General features: G+C 34.4%; 1 protein-coding gene across 12 annotated transcripts in view; it reads right to left on the bottom strand.

Moving 5' to 3' along the window:
* Positions 1–17,110, bottom strand: part of baz (par-3 family cell polarity regulator) — a 356,412-nt gene that overhangs the window by 103,746 nt on the left and 235,556 nt on the right. For 10 of the 12 annotated variants that reach the window (XM_072522395.1, XM_072522393.1, XM_072522399.1 and 7 more), the window contains exon 2: positions 8,018–8,333. The exons of 1 other annotated variant lie outside the window; for it this stretch is intronic. In XM_072522395.1, the coding sequence (XP_072378496.1) occupies positions 8,018–8,206 (189 nt within the window). In that variant the 5' untranslated portion in view covers positions 8,207–8,333. Of the gene's footprint in view, positions 1–8,017; positions 8,502–17,110 lie in introns of those variants that run through there. One more of the 12 variants, XM_072522394.1, reaches the window with a different exon arrangement.

Here is a 17,110-nt window from a genome sequence, read left to right as displayed (position 1 = left end):
CAAAATGCTTTTTAAATGCGTTCGTTTTTTCGAATCCTGAGAAAACGAATAAGTATTTATAAAAAATTTAAACGCAGATTGAAAGATTACATTATTACTGAGGGCCGAAAGTCCCTGAAAACTTCTATAATGTATATTTTAATAAGTTATAGGGGTGATAAAAAAAGAGAAAATTTAGTGTGATTTTTAATTTCAAATATCTCATTCAAGAAAATTTTTTGTTTATTCTACGGGACTTTCGGCCCTCGGTAGTAATATAATCTTTAATTCTGCGTTTAAATTTTTCCAAAACATTTATTAGTTTTCTCAGGATTCGAAAAAAATGAATGCATTTAAAAAGCATTGGCCCGAAATTTTGCGCCTACGCTCTTAAGGGGTGTGCAAGTCTCCCAGGCTGGGATAAACTTCGACAATTCTCTTTGTTGACGAACCCATTCATTTAAAAATGGGAAATCATTAAAGATGATTTTTCGATGAAAATTAGGTCAGTTTCCAATTGCTCCAGAACCCATTCAGCGATCACACGTCTATAGTCGCTTACCTGTAGTTGGCCAATCACATTTTATATGGATACAGACCCAAGTCACGACGCAAAAAATTCGCAAAGTTGTGGTTTGTGAAAACTCAAGGTCACAGTTCGGAAAACCCTATTGTAAGACCCTGCATCGAAAAAAAGAAAGCATTTTTCTCTCCCTTGGCATATCACTTCTTCTTCTTCTTCCTCTTTATAAGCAATTCTGCTTGTTCATTGGCGGATTAATACCTCTATGGAAAGTTGTCACTCCATCTTTTGCGCGGTCGTCCGATACTTCTTCTGCCGATTGGTGAGTTATCTCTTGCTATTTTGACAACACGAGTCTCCTCCATTCTGCTTATGTGGTTATTCCATTATTGACGCTCCGTCCGGCTCGCGGAGATAAGAATACGGCCGGGGTCAGAAAGCCCTGCCTGTCGTAAGAGGCGACTAATGGGTAGGAATTGGGAGGTGGAGAGCCGTCGCTTGAGGTGTCGGGTTGGTAGAAACGCACACGGTCGCTTCGGCGACACGGTCACCGGTCTACATTCCTAGTATCCGAGACGAGACTCTCGTGGGACCACTCTACTCTCATTCCAAAAGAGCTGGTGAGGTTGAACGAGCTGGGCCCGTATATACCTCTCCTGACCTTGGTTAGGCGTGGTGTGGGTGTCCCGGCACGTACCCACCGGGAGATCCAAGAGTGGTAGAGGAGAGATCCTCGGCGGCGACCTGTCTACGCGTGAGGTGGAAATTCCTCCGCCTGCCGAACCTATCCGCCCGTGGTGTGGGAATAACGGGTAGGCAAGGTATTCACAACACATGTACTACGGGGAAGGTGGAGCCCCCACGGGACGTGTATAGTGGACGTGTCGTGGTAACCCCACGGGGTAAACCACGGGACGTTTTTGGTATGCGTCGCGTGGCACCTTCACTTTGGTGTTGGACTCGTAGGGGCAGAGGTCTCGCTACGGGCGTATGCCGAAAGGTTAGGTAGCCCAGGGTCCTGCCAGGTCTTTATACTTGAAGGGCACGCACTATAGCAATGCTATTTTGACGACAGGGGTCTTCTCCATTCTGCTTATGTGGTTATTCCATTCTTTTTTCTATTTTGTTTTCACTTCTCTTTCGATCTTTCAGCGTATTTCCTGTAATTCTTCTCAGTACTCTCATCTCTGCCGTTTCCAGTAGCCTTTGCGTTGTAGCTGCATCGGGTCTTGTTTCTGAGGCATATGTCATTATTGGTCTTACACTGGCTTTATAAATTCTTGACTTCATCTCAGTGTTAATGTGTCTGTTTCGCCATATAGTGTTATTAAGGCATCCTGCCAGTCTATTTGCTTTTTGTACTTGATCACTCACTTCTTTGTCCAGGTCTCCATAGCTAGACAGTGTAATTTTCAGGTATTTTATTTCCATTACTTGTTCAATACTGTTGCCATCAATTTCTATTTTACATCTGGTTGGTTCTTTGCTGACTACTATTGTTTTAGTTTTCTGTGGACCAGTCTTTGCAGACTATTTTCATCTTGGGCTATCAATATTGCGTCGTCTGCGTAACAGCGTTACTATTATACTCTAGCATATCATTTCATTGTATGAATTCGTCTCATTAATTACAGCAATTTTGGTACACTAGTCCTCATCTAAAATCCCAAAGATCAACGAAGTTAATTATCGTTTGCATGGAATACATCACGTACACTTCCATACAAATATCTGCTTAAAAAAAATAATAATTAATGGTTTCGACAAATTAAGATTTATAACAGAAACCGAGTATTAAAATAAACTTTATTGGTTTTTTAATACCAAAACAAAAGCCTACAATAAAGATATAGAATTTAACGACACATCCTAAACGAGTGACTAATCAGTGCTAAACTTCGTAAATATTTTTAGCAAAAAGAATGTTACCGTTACGTAAGGAAATGAAAACTGATAAATGTTTTAAGCGGGTTCACTCTCCAATAAACTTTCACCTATTTTATAAGTTTTCCTCGGATAAATCCTATAAAACATGAACGATGAGCATAATTTTGGTAAAGTTTGTTCGGAAATAATATGATACTTCCTTATCGATTGGTGGGGATTTGATGTAGAAATAAGCTGCACTAGTATTACAGGTCTAATCTTGAATATGTTGCCTCTGTGGGTCCGTTTTAAATAGGTAAAAAGCTTTAAAATTGGTTAAATAAACAAAATAAAACTTAAGTGAAAAAACAATCTAGTAAAATTGAAATTAAATAAATAAATATTACTTACATGCCGATAGATGGATTATTACTTAATGTTTGAGAAAACATAGTTAAAAACTGTTATGGTAAACTGGTGACAGGTGATCATCGGCTTTATTGCAACGAATAAAGGGAAAATTCTTGAGGGAAAATATATTAACACCTAGACTAGGAATGTAGGCATTGTGTAAATTATTTGTTGAAATTAAATGTGATGTGTTATGTTATTTATAAGTTATTTATATTAATTAAAGAGGTATATTTTGGAAATGTGTGTTAATTTATTGAAATTATTTATGCTGAAACAGACAGCACTGTGATAATATAGGAAAGACATATGTTCTATTTTTGATATAAGTTTGGGTGTGCAATAGCTCCCACTTGTAATTATCAAATTATGATGAACAGATGTTGGTCTGTAATATTTGGTTTAATGCTTAATATTGTCGAAACACCATGAAACAAGACATAATGTCAAGCTTGTCTCAAATATCAATAGAAAAAAAAAAACTTTTAAAATCTCTCCAAAACTCTAATAAATTTTACGATGACGTTATAACCCATTTTGCTACTTCCAAACAACGTAGATAGAGTTAATTTATAAACAATTTTACGTTCTAAATTTATAGGAAAAAAAACAAAAAATCTCCTATGATGATTGAATTTATTAGACGGTATACCTATCTGAGAAGACAAAAAAACCTTGCCGACCCTGTCTCTAAAGCCACGAGCCGCCACTGTTTTCATACATATGTAGGTCTTTGGTTCTGGGGTTTCTGAGGTTCCACCTCTATTATTTTATGTACATCTCCTAAACATGGTAGCCTGGTTATTTTTTAGTATTTGTGGACAAAGAAATCACAACATCGGAAGACGAGCAGAATCTTGTAAGTTAACACACTAAAAAACAGATGATGCACGGTAAGATGTAAGGGAGAAAAGCCAACAATGGCCGCTATCTTGGCGTGTAAGTAGGTTTCAATATACTTCAAGATTTTGGCGACAATAGGGATGAAGAACTCGTATTCCGAATTGATTTATCACATAAACACATCCTTATTTGAGAAGATCTAATGCAAGGCACCAACAACATTTTCATTTCTAAAAATGACACGAGCTGCCTACCGTACTTCGTTAAGCCGTCGGTCCCCCTGAGTTAGTGTGTACATCGACACTAGCTACTGTACTAATTGCAAGCATAATTGCAGCCAATGGTATTGCCCGAAATTGAAACTCAATTCCGGCTTTACGATTGGTCGAATTGCAACGATAATTGCAGCCAATGGTATTGCCCGAAATTGAGTATTGGCTGTTGTGCAAGCTCCAATAGCAGAGCGCCATGGAGCAGTTGACCTAATTAATTTCGTATAAATATAGGTGCACAACGGCCAAAAATTCGTTCTGGTCTGGACAGGGCTCCGCAGAACCAGCCTTCTTGGCATTAGAGACCTTTTGGTTGATTTAGTTCCCAGAAACTCTGCTTTTTATTGCACCTTACCGCTATCCTTTTATTTCAGGATTTTTCCAAGTTCTCTAGCGACACTTAGTCTAATTTATATTTAAATTGTATTTATTTCAACTTTTTCGACTTGGGATATTTCTCGTGAAAAATTTTATTTCGAATTAAATAGTATTTTCGACTTAGTACGATTTCATATTTTTCTTCTATTTTCAGGGTATTTTCGACTTAGAAAATTTTGGTAAGATATTTATTTCTGATTTAATAACTTAGGATAATTTGAATTATTTGGTTATTTCTTTCAGGATTTTTCTTAAACGAACTTAGAATAGTTTCTTATTTGATTTATTCGATATTTTCATTATTTGAAATATTTTCGGATGTAAAATAACTTAGGATATTTTACTAATATTTTATTTCTTTTTTAGGGACTTTGAAATATTTCTAGTATTTTATTTTTCTTTATTGACTTTGAAATATTTTAGGTATAAAAATAACTTCTAACTAACGACATAACTTGCTTTGTGTTGATATTTCGTTACATGTGTTTGTTGATTCGTCCCGAAGTCACCACGACGAACACTTCTATCACGTTTTGGATGAAATCGACTTAGTAGAAATTTCACCTTTTTTCAAAATTTTTGGGAAAAAATTTTCACTTTTTTTCATGTTTACTTTTTTCTATTAATTAGTCTTAGGTGTGATAACTGATAACTTTCTCTTACAGATTCTTAGTTCTAAGACTAATTAACACTTTATTTGCAGATTCTTAGTTTTAGTAAATATTTATTTGCATTTCTTTAAAAAGGTATTTCCCTCTAGCTTTGTGGGCATATACGGCCTATATGTCCACGGATCCTTACCTGCTCCAGTCCATTTCAGCTATGGATAGTGCGACTGGACCACCTTCCCTCATTCCCGAGGGTTCAGGCCAGCGACACTACTTGAAACAGGATTAAAGATGCAAATGGCACCGGAACCTGTCGAAAGGATCTCCCTGACAAAAATGCCATTCTATATTATTATTATTAATGCAAAATTCATCAAAATTAATTACATACCTTGAATGACGTGATTTAAAGCAGACGTATTGCCCCTCTAAAAGTTCTGCATGTGGACTTTGTGAATTCTCAAATTCTAGCGAACAAATTATGAAAGTGATAAAGTGTATTTGTTATGAGAGCCAGTTACCGTTATTTCGTCCTCTAATTTCTGGAAAAACAGTACTATGACAAGTTTCTGTGTTACATGCCCGCTGCTTTGACATTTCGAAAACTAATATTCACGTACAAAGTGAAACTACAATTAATGGCTTGCAGGTTGTATGAAATCATGAAGAGTAATGTACCGTTTGAGGTACCAGGTTAGACTTTAAGTAATATAATGAACCAAATTTTAAAAGTATATACCTGCATGAGATGCTTAAGTTTTTTTTCTTTCGAGTTCTCCGCCTTTGCGTTTTGTTCTCTCTCTCTCTCACAATTATCGCCGACAAACAACATTTTGAAAATGCCAGAAATTGGCTAATTACACAAGGAACAAACCCCGTGAGAACTATTCTAAATTAATTTAAACATACGGTTCCATTGTTTTAAAACAAAAAGTATAGTACAGGTAATTGAATTGATAATGTGTGAATGTTTGTTTTTCAGAAAAAATGGGATTCTTGCTGCGTGCCGCTCTAAATCTTGATCAAATAACAAAAGGCTTGACGTACGATAATTAGTATTAATAGCTGTACCACGTGAAAGAGGAATTATTTTATTAATTTAACTTAATTATTATTTATTAATAACAGTATTATATTAATTAATGCATTTAAAACACGTGCAAGGTCAATTCACTATTTACTACTGTACTTGTGCATAATACAACAATATGAAACATGTTATAACCCGTTTTTATGTATTTTGATCAAATACACAAAATAAAAAAAAAAACAATTGGACCTGCACCACCTCGAAAAAAAGTTATATTTTTTCGCGTTTTTGTGTAAAAAATGCATTTTTAGGTTATGTACTTAACCTACAGGTCAAATAATCAGGATCAGGATCAAAATAGACAAATGGCGCCGAGTCCTATTTTTTAATAACATAAAAAGTAAAAATATGAGAAAATTGATTTAGGTTGTGTCGATCTAACAAAATATATTTAACCCTGCCAAAATTCCTAAAAACCGTGAAAAACATGGTTTTTTGGGAGGTTTAAAGGTGTTTCGCCAATATTTTTGAATGTCCTAAAGGCCTCATTTAATTTAGAGTATATAAAACCCTTAATTTATTCTATTTTGAAGTCTATAAGTAGCAGTAGTAGTAATAGTAGTGTCGAGTAGCTCGACAGAACTGTTGCCGGTCCCAAGCCCGGATAAAGGAGGAGGGGGTCTACAGCCAGGTTTGCACCCTACTGATACGACTTTAGAACCATTACAGAACAACAGGATTATGCCTCGGAACAGAAATGATTTATTGAAATGAAATTACCACAAAAATGAAGAACTTAATATAAATGTACGGGAAGTTCCGAAACTGCTTGAAAATCTGAAGAACAGAAAAGCAGCAGGTAAAGACGGGATACCAAACGAGTTAGTGAAATATTGTGGAGCAGCAATGACAGAACAATTAACATTAAATAATAAAATTATAAAACACTAAAATACCAGAAGAATGGAGAACGAGCGAACTAATTCTACTATTCAAAAAAGGAGATGAAAACAGACAGAAAACTACAGAGGTATAAACTTATTAAATACTACGCTAAAACTTACAAATAAAATTTTACAAGTGCTAATAAATCAGAGGATAAGTTTAGCAGATGAACAACAGGGTTTTCGTAGTGAAAGATCGTGTACAGATGCAATATTCGTTATAAAACAAATTATTGAGAAATCACTAGAGTATAAATCAGCATTTCTGTGTCTGATTGACCTAAAGAAAGCGTATGACAGAGTAAGACTCACAAATGTAATCCATCTTCTGTATAATAGAGAAGCTCACCTAAATATTATAAAAACTATCGAAACCATCTACCAAAACAACAAAATGGAAGTCAGAATAGATGGACAACTTACAGAACCTATAGAAATAGGCAGCGAAATAAGACAAGGGGTTTCATTGAGCACCATGCTCTTCAATTTGATCAAAAATCTATAAAATGAAATAAATCCCCCGAAACCATTTAAAAAAAAGATTTTTCGGATTTTTGAAGATGGCGGTCTATGCGGAAAAATCTGTAAAAAATCAGGGATATAGTTTTTGATCAAATACACAAAATAAAAGAAAAATTGGACCTTCAGCCAACTCCAAAAAAAAGTTACACGCTTTTTTCGAAAAAAAAAATGCATTTTTAGGTTATGTAGACTCAACCTAGGGGTGTATTAAAAATAAACACTTTTTTGTAAAACTATGTGGGTCAATTTTTTGAAATTTGTAAATTGATTGCGTATAAAAAAAAACTAAAAACGAAAAATTGACGTTTTTGGGGGTGGGAGGGGAGTTGGTAGGCTAAATTTGCCCTTAGCCTTATTTTTTAATCACATAAAACGTAAAAAGGAGGAAAAATCATCAATGAATGGACTAATAAAACATCTAAAGATGGGGATATACAGGGTGATCTATTTCAAATAAGTTCATTATATTTTCAGAAAAACGGGAAATGAGACAACATTGTAAATACGTAAGATTATTATTCGTAGGACAAAACCCTAACAAACCAAAATTTATATAAATCGTGCAAGCAGTTTCCGAGATAAATGAGACATTCCATATTTAAATCACACTCTGTAAATTTGTGTATTGTCATGGACCTTACCTTGCTGATGGACTTTTCTTTTAGAGAAGACGGTCTCGTTATTGAAATCCTAGTAGTTGCTCTTCCTGGCACATTTCTTTGCAGCTTTTCCACATTATAAGTCTGCCTCCAACCGAACAAAGACACTAACTTTTCCGCCACTTCTGTACACTTCGGTCCAGCATTTATTGTTTGACAAGTATCGAACATTTCACATCACTTTTCAACTAAATACCGTCTGTTAAAGCACTAAATTGCCACTACCAAACTGTTCCAGTTATTTTTATGCCTTTTAAATTATTTTTATATCACCTGTTTAGCTGAACGGTTTTTTAAGCTATAAAAAAAGATAAAATGTGCATCGAAACGAACTGATTTAATTGAGGTTAATTTTTTAATGATTCACGAATTCTCAAATTATAAAATATCTGTAGAATCTAGGAAATGGACAATAAAATGTGGTCAATGAATAATTCATGGTCTATATTTGTTGTGGATCTGATTTAGACTAAGGTATTCCAAATGACTAAACACCTCAAAACTGTTTTGATCAATAAAAAGATATGAGCGATAAAGATTAAATTGATAATATAGGTGAAATTGGCGTATTTATTGAAAAATGAGATAAATTGATTGCAAATAATGACTAAGGTTTCGTAAATTTTTTAAATAGATACTGAATAGATTGTTAATATCGCATAAAAAAGCTTCCTCAAATAAAATATTTCAACAAAAATAAATACTGGTTATTAAGAAGAAGAAGAATTTAAAAGGGAACGATTACTAGCCCCTTCCCATATCGTTGGCCCACATATGGAATTTGCAGTTTAAGTCGATTACCATAAACAAATTATACTCTGCATGTTTTTATAAGTTCCCATATTAATTAATATGGCATTTTTATTAATATTTATTTAAAACATTACCCTTGTGGTTTTTTATTTATTTTCAACAATAAAAAAAAATTTCACTAAACCCCGGCTATGCATTCACTTTTATGTCAACTGACGTTGATTTTTTCATAATTACGTTAAATCCAGAGGTAGCTATGGAAAATGACATCAAAACAATAATATTGTCAGTTAATATCAAATGTATTTTGTAGTATTGTAAAGCTTTTTGCCGTTTGTGGATTGTACAATGGGTCGAGGTAAAGTTATCGATGAGAAAATTTGTTGAATCATTATTAGATTTTTTAATTTTGAAAAATCCAATTCGGAAATCGCGAAGATGTTGCAATTGTCACGCTATAGTGTAAGAAATATAGTCAGAAGATACAAAACTACAGATTCGGTCGTCACAAAACCTAGAAATGTATGAAAACGTAAAATAACCGAAGCAGATCGAAGGGCATTAAGACGAATTATACACAAATTAGGATTTGGTACTTACAAAGTACGTCCTATAGTTGAAAAAATTAGTACGAATTGTTTTTAATAAATTTCATTTTATTTTAGGCTAAGGAAAAGCCACTTTTAATATTACATCAAAAGAAAAATAGACTAAGATGGTTGAAAGAGCATAAAGATTGAACTCAGTCGCAATAGGATTCAATACAATGGAGTGATGAGTCCAGATTTGAAGTGTGTGTTGGAGACAGTAGGAATCTTTCCATCCCGACTGTCTGAAAAGAAAAGTCAAATTTCCTGCATCTGTCATGATAAGGGGCAGCATGTCGTCTAAAGGTGTGGGAAAGTTACATTTTATCGATGGGATTGTAAATACGGACAAATATTTGAATATTTTAGAAGAATCTCCTTTACCGATTATGGAACCCCGTTTAACATCAGCAGAAGATTGTGTCTTCCAACAGGACGGCGCAGGTTGTCATACCTCAAAAAAGTTTAGGTTTAAAATTGATTTAAGACCTTGGTATACTACTTCTGCAATGGGTTTCTAACAGTCCGGACTTGTCCCCGATAGAGACGTTGTGCCGCGAAATGAAAAAAGCTTTGAAAAAACATCCTACCAGATCCGTCAACGAATTGAAGGAAAAATTGCAAGAAATATGGGATTCGTTTACATTAGAATTTTATCAGAACTTGGTAAAAACTATGCCTCAAAGAACTGTGAATGTCATTAAAAATAAAGGGGATGTAACTAAGTGGTAAACTTTCACATTTTTTTTTTGTTAATATTACATATTATATGCGTTTTTTTTTTTAATTTATTAGTATTCTGTTTAATCAATAGTTTTCATTACGTTATAAAATATTTTCTATAATTAGGAAATTAAAAAATTTTGTTCAATGCATTAAAACTTCTAAAATTTACGCTGCGCTTTTATTTTTGTTCTCTAAAATTTAATTTTCTTATCAATCTAACGTTGGTCCAACTGATATGGGAAGGGGCTCGTATTTACTCAAGTTGGTTAAGTACCTACTTCTTAAATACGAGTTTATATTATTATAATCTTTGTAGTATCTGGCGATATGCTTGTACTTTTCCTCACAAAACACACAAAATAGTTCAAATAAATTACATAATAAAAACTCACATATCATCTCAAGCATGAATCAAAGAATCCTCTAAATGATACGCCAATTTCGTACGAACTTGTTTTTTCTTTTGGTACTATTGTGGTACTTACATCATTTATATGGATACAACGCACTGCCGCCGATGTCAATAGACTGTTACGAAATACTTACGTCAAGTGAATAAAAATTCTAGGTAATTTTTTAATGTGTGTCAAGTGCGACATTGATGCTTTTTAAGTTTGTAAAACAATACCGTATTCAATAACAGAATTATTAGGTAGAGTTTGTTTTGCGAAAAAGGTAAAACAAAACGTTTTAAAAGCAAAAACGTTAAGTAAACTCTCGTGCGAACGAAAACCTATTAAAACAATGATAAAACACTCATATCATAATCAAATTGATTAGTATCAGTGTCTTTAGACCAGGTCGATCGACAACAGACAAGAGATTTTTGTTCGAATACAAATACTAGAAAAACATATTTTCATTTAAAATCAGCGTATAGCGTACTAAGAAATAAATTATATAAAATAATGGACGAAATTACCATCCCCGACCTGGGCCCTGATTCTAATTGGGATTTCGACTCAAAACATGTCGAAATTAATATGGCGACGTCGAAATGTGACTTTGCGAACCTTGTGGATTTCAGCTGAACTAACCAAACGACGTCACTAATTTTCGATTTATCGAAATTAATTTCAACTTCAAGAAAGTGGTTGAAATGTAATTTCGAGTCGAAATTAATCTGACATCTGACATGACATGGCTGCTGGGCTGGACTGGGAGAAGTGAACTTAGGTGAACTTAGGTTCAGTTTAGGTAGGCGGTGTTGTGTTTTGATCCTTGCAAGGAAAACTGAGGCAAAAAGTATTAATATGGCTGTGTTTTACGGACATTTGCTAGTTTTGGAGGAATTAGAGAGGATAGATATCCGACGCTCACAACGGAGGATAAGAAGAATGTTACGGGATACTCAAAATTCTTTTTCACTAAGTGATGCTCAATTTAGGCAGCAATTCCGGCATAATAAACAAGCTGCAAATTATTTAATAAGGGTATTAGAACCATATTTGGAAGAAGGTGTTTATGCCTCTAGAATACCCAAAATGTTTAGGGTTAGTGTTACTAAGCTGCAGTAAATTTAAAAATATATTAGAACATAACTACTAAGTCAAATCTTAGTGGTTATAACTTAAGGATCTCCCACATCGCCTTTTTTTTTCTTGCCATCTTTTCTTTCAATTCAAAATATAATTGAGAATGGCCAATATTTATGATTTAACAACTCAAACAAGAAAAAAAAGACGTTCACGACGTTCACGTAACGTAAACAAAACAAACAACAAACATTCAACAAGCGTAGTGCAGCCAATAAACAACAGGGCCAACCCAAATTTTCAGCAGTGTCAAAATGATAAAGTAAATATCCCCAGTTTTAACTACAATCGAAATGAATGAGAATCGCTAGCGATTGCGACTGTCATGGCGTAGTCGCTTTTAAATTTCGACATCGAAATGAAATAAAATCAGCACCCTGGATAGAGCTATAATGCATATAGAGTTTTAAAGAGTGAACGTTCACAAATGTTTGAAATACCTACCGGACTGTGGCATTGGACAGTAGTGAAACCATTTTTAATAAATCCAAATGATGACCCCGGAGATGATCTGCCTATTCGACAATTCAAGTGAAAAATAATGCTAACTAGTGTTTCATTTGTCTTGGAAAATAGGCGAACGACATTTTCGTAGTGCCATTTAATATTTTCTTTTATTTGATAATTTTAAGAGTTATCGGAAATGTTATATTTTAATATTTTGTTTCTTTTATTTACGTTTTCTTAGAAAAAGCTCTAGAGCAATTGTAATGCATGCTTACTCTATCAAACTGATTTTCGTACATGGGTTTGTAGGTTAAATTATGACCAATGAGAACTTTATTACAGAAGAAATATAAAAAGATATATTATTTCTAGCAAACAAGTAGCGATGGACCATTCACGGACGATCCAGATCGAAGTATTTATTTCTGGTGCTAACAATTAGCATATCGTAACACCTTCAGCGTCACGTTAGTTCACAAAATTTTTATTCTGACCAAAATGTTTTTTTGGATGAATATAATTTTTTATGTTATTTAGGGTGACTGAAGCAATTTTTTTATTTGCAGTTTATTTTTGTATTTTTCAAGGGTGTACCATCTTCGATACACTGGCCTAGCATAAAGTTTTTCGAAGACTTTCGCGCAAGCGCCATATGTATCAAAAAAGATACACGCCTTGTTTTTAATATATTTTTATTTCTTTTCAGATTCTGACTGACCAACTTCTTTGCTTAGAACATTAACCATTCTACAAACACCAGTGTTCGCCTGTAAAGATAAACAATTTGATAAAAACAATACTGCTGGAAAGTAAAAAACAATTCTACGAACAAAATAGTGTTATTGTGTATTTGAAAAGTACTTCCGTTGTGCTCTTACTGATTTAGTAGTCTTTGATTAAGATGTGTTTCTCTAAGTGACGATTTTGACAATGATCCAGACTTTGAACTGGGTTTAGATTCAAGCAATGATAGCAACACCGGTGACAGTGATCAATGGAATCAGCTGTCAACGATGATCCTTCGGTTATTGAAGTACCGTGGTCCAGTATGAAAGAAATTTATGCAGGAATCCCAGCAGATGCCGACCCCATACACAGATATTTCTGATCAATCACGACTACATGGGTGGCAACCAGTAACCAAAGAATATAGACGCTTATATATAACGCGAATATAGCGTCTATATTCTTTGCAGTAACTGTCAAGGAAATACGTTCCTTCTTAGCACTTGTATGGGTTTGGTGAAGCTGCCTTTTATGCGAGATTATTGGAAAAGCCATATATCATATAATATACCTTTAGCAGGCACAGTGATGGCCAAAAATCGCTTTGAAATTATTCTCAAATTTCTACACTTTGCTGATAATGAAACTTCAAACAAAGAAGAAAGATTGTATAAAGTTCGCGAAGTTATCGATATGTTTATCAGAAACTATCAGAAGGTTTTTACCCCGGGAGAGAAAATTTGTGTTGATGACTCTGTAGTTGCTTGGAGAGGCAGGTTGCTCTTTCGGCAGTATATCCCAAAAAAGGCCGCAAAGTATGGCATAAAAATATTTAAACTTTGTACTGAAAAACGTTATACATGGAACCTTCTGGTTTATTGCGGCAAACCGAAAAACACTGAATTCGAAGTGTCAGAAAATACAGATATGGTTTTAGCCAAAGATCTTTTGGGCGATGGTAGAACATTATTTATACTAAGTTACTATACCAGTATACCTCTGTCTTATCGACTGACGAAGACCAACACCTATTTCGTGAGAACGATTAGAGCAAATAGGAAATACATGTCATAAGATGTGATGTGTGTCAAACTAAGACGAGGAGATTTCTCAGCCAAACACACAGATGACTGGATTGCTGTTTTGAAATGGCGTGATAGGGGGATGCTGGAAAATTGTCAAAAAGTCCTCGGCATTGAAAACGCTCCCTTATGAAAGTCGAACGGGACGAACTACATATTCAAAAACCAATATATATTTTTGACTATAACAATGGAAAGTCGTCCATTGATGTTAGTGATCAAATGGCTACGTATTCCTCTGCATTACGGCCGTGCACGAAATGGTACAGAAAACTTATGTTCGAAATTATTTGGGGGACGATTTGGTCAATGCTCCGATTCTGTAAAACGAGAACACTATTCGTAAGAAGCTCACTATAACGCAATTTCGTGAAAACGTTATAACTTTGATGCTTGTAAAATGTTCTACACAAAACGTCACCATTGCTGGCCCATCTGGAACCATAAAACAAGAAGTGCATCATCTAGTAACAAATGTCCAAGATGGCAAGAAAATCAGAGGGCGTTGTTCAGAGTGTTACAAGAAATACGGAAGGAAAGGAGTAACAAATGGCGAGGGAAAAATTGTGAGAGCATCTCAAGTAAACACCAAATGTTCTGTGTGTGACATTATTATTTGTAAAAAATGTTATAATTCAAGGGCCTGCCTAGCGCAAGCGGTAGGATGCTTGCCTCGCACGCCGGTGGTCCGGAGTTCGAATCTTACCGCCGGCAAGAACAACTAGACATTTTAAAAAATGTCTATAGGCCCCAGGTCGACTCAGCCTGAATAAAATGAGTACCTTGGGTAAAACCAGGGGTAATAATAGGCGGTTGAAGCGTAGCACTGGCCATGTTACCTTCCTTGTATACCGTAGGCCCTAGATATAGCGGACTACCCTGCTATACTCCCAAAGCCGCGCAGCGGTATAAAACGGGAGACTATTATTATTATTGTTATAATTCAACGCACTAAATATCACATCAATTGTTTCTAATTTAATAGATATATCTTTATTTGTATTTTAAGAATTCGTATATTTTTGTTTTATCTTTCAGAATAAATATAATTTTTATAACACATTCGAGTATATAAATAAAAACAATAATAATATCTAAATATTAACTGATTATTGCAAAAATGGGTTACAAATAGTTATGTACTACAATAACATTTTTTATATGAATTTCTAGTTAGATACAACCTATCTTTTCATATCTAAGGCCAAACCCAGTTATACCAGGAAATTCGCTCCGGCCTTAATATTATTCTCTACATATAAAAACTTGTCCTTGAAAGAAAGTGTGTCCTTTAGGAGACACAACAGATCGAACACAACGAGCCACGTGTATCTTTTTCGGTACACAACGTTGAGGACAGTGTATATCTAAAAGGATACACTGGCGCTGCGGTGTTAATATATTATTTTTATTACTTTTTGTTTTTATTACTCCTTTATTTTTATAACGATTTCATACCTTTTACCTAAAGGGTTATACGATTTCATACCTTTTACCGATAGGGTCGAAACCATTCAGTATCTATTTATTCGTTGACAATGAAGTCTATATACGCTAATTCTATCAGTAAAGATTCCAATGACGTGAGACCGGAGTACTGATCCCGGAATCGTAAGTGATCAGGATGCGTTAATCCTGGTTTTAAAAATTTAAAAAAAGTGTTACTGTGTGCTGAATACTAGTCATTGGACGTAGAACCCTTAGCGAAATATTTGATGGCATCTCTATAAATGTGTCATAAAAGAAATACCTATCATCAGAATCAGATGATTATAGACAAATGCTTAGGTCGCAGGCAGAGACACAAGATGTGGAGATGGTCTGCAACTTAAAAAAAGCATGGTGTAGTAAGTGCATAAGGACGCTAGTAAAATTCGGGCGACAAACTAATAAGATTGTCAATAGATAGGGAAAAAAATGAAAAGGTCTAAGCTATACTTTATGGCTGCAGCACCAATGATAAAGATAAATCGTAGAATAAGGAATACAAATGAACATTAAGACCGTTATAAAGGCTACACTTCCAAGATGACGTTAATGATATAAGTACATGGTGTTACATCTTATTTACAAAACAATAAAGCACTTTTTGTTGTTATTATGGTCATGCAAAAACTAGTCTATTTGTAGGTATTTTTATTACACAACTGCAAAAATTGTAATAAAAATAATTTGACAAACAAAAAAAACAGGAAATCCTACGATATCTATAAGTCAAGTAGTTTACTGGTATTTCATGACAATCGTCTTGCAATGTCAATTACACGCACTAAATGCCGCAGCAATGCTAGAAACGCGTTAGGTGTTTTTTAACTTTTCTATAATTATTATATAATTAAGTCGATTGATCTATTGTTCGAAATGCAATAAATAACGTAAATTTAATGAAACAAAGATATGGTGTTAGTGAAACAACGTTATACAAAAGCATTATTGTTATTAAAACAATAATTGCGACTTTAATTTCAAGTAGAACGAGGTTACAATTCTGCAATCGTGAAGATCCTAGGAATTTCTTAACGAAAGTAGATTACGAGGTATATATATATATATATATATATATATATATATATATATATATATATATATAAAGCTAAAAAAATATTGACATATCTCATAATAAGGAAACAAAACAAAACAGAATAGGTATACAAGGTGGAAGCCAACCGTAAATACGGATTTCTGACTATTTAGTCGTCATCAGGATGGTGCAGACAGGTTATAATAGAAGACAATTATCTTCAGTAAGGATCACTACAGAAGTAATGCGACCAATTTGTGGTCTATCCTGCAAAATACCTTATTTTGCACTCTTACATAGAAAAAAGAGATTAAAATGAAAGTAGATGATTGGAGGAGGAGGTAAACTGTAGATGTATTGTCAGAAAAAAGGTAATTCCTAACATCGTCTAATAGCTTCCAGCAAGCTTGGATCGCAGTTTACCTATTTCGCTATCGAAGAGAAGTCTCATCCAAAAATTGATGTTTGAAAAAGTTGTGTGATAGAAAAAAAGGAAAAGACCAAAAATACGCTTACTGGACTAGATATGAATAGGAATGATCTACGAATTATCGTATGCCTCCTAACAAGACACTGTCGCCTCAAGGGACACATGAATAAAATCGGACGAACCGAAAGAGCGGATTGCAGATTTTGTCAGGCTGACGGCGAGAACACTTTCTGTACAACTGCCCAGGTGTTAGATAGGATAAGGCTTA

This window comes from Diabrotica undecimpunctata, chromosome 2, assembly GCF_040954645.1.
Source record: "Diabrotica undecimpunctata isolate CICGRU chromosome 2, icDiaUnde3, whole genome shotgun sequence".
Classification (NCBI taxonomy): domain Eukaryota; kingdom Metazoa; phylum Arthropoda; class Insecta; order Coleoptera; family Chrysomelidae; genus Diabrotica; species Diabrotica undecimpunctata.
The sequence above is the reverse complement of the archived record's forward strand: the minus strand, read 5'-3'. Positions and strand labels throughout refer to the sequence as shown.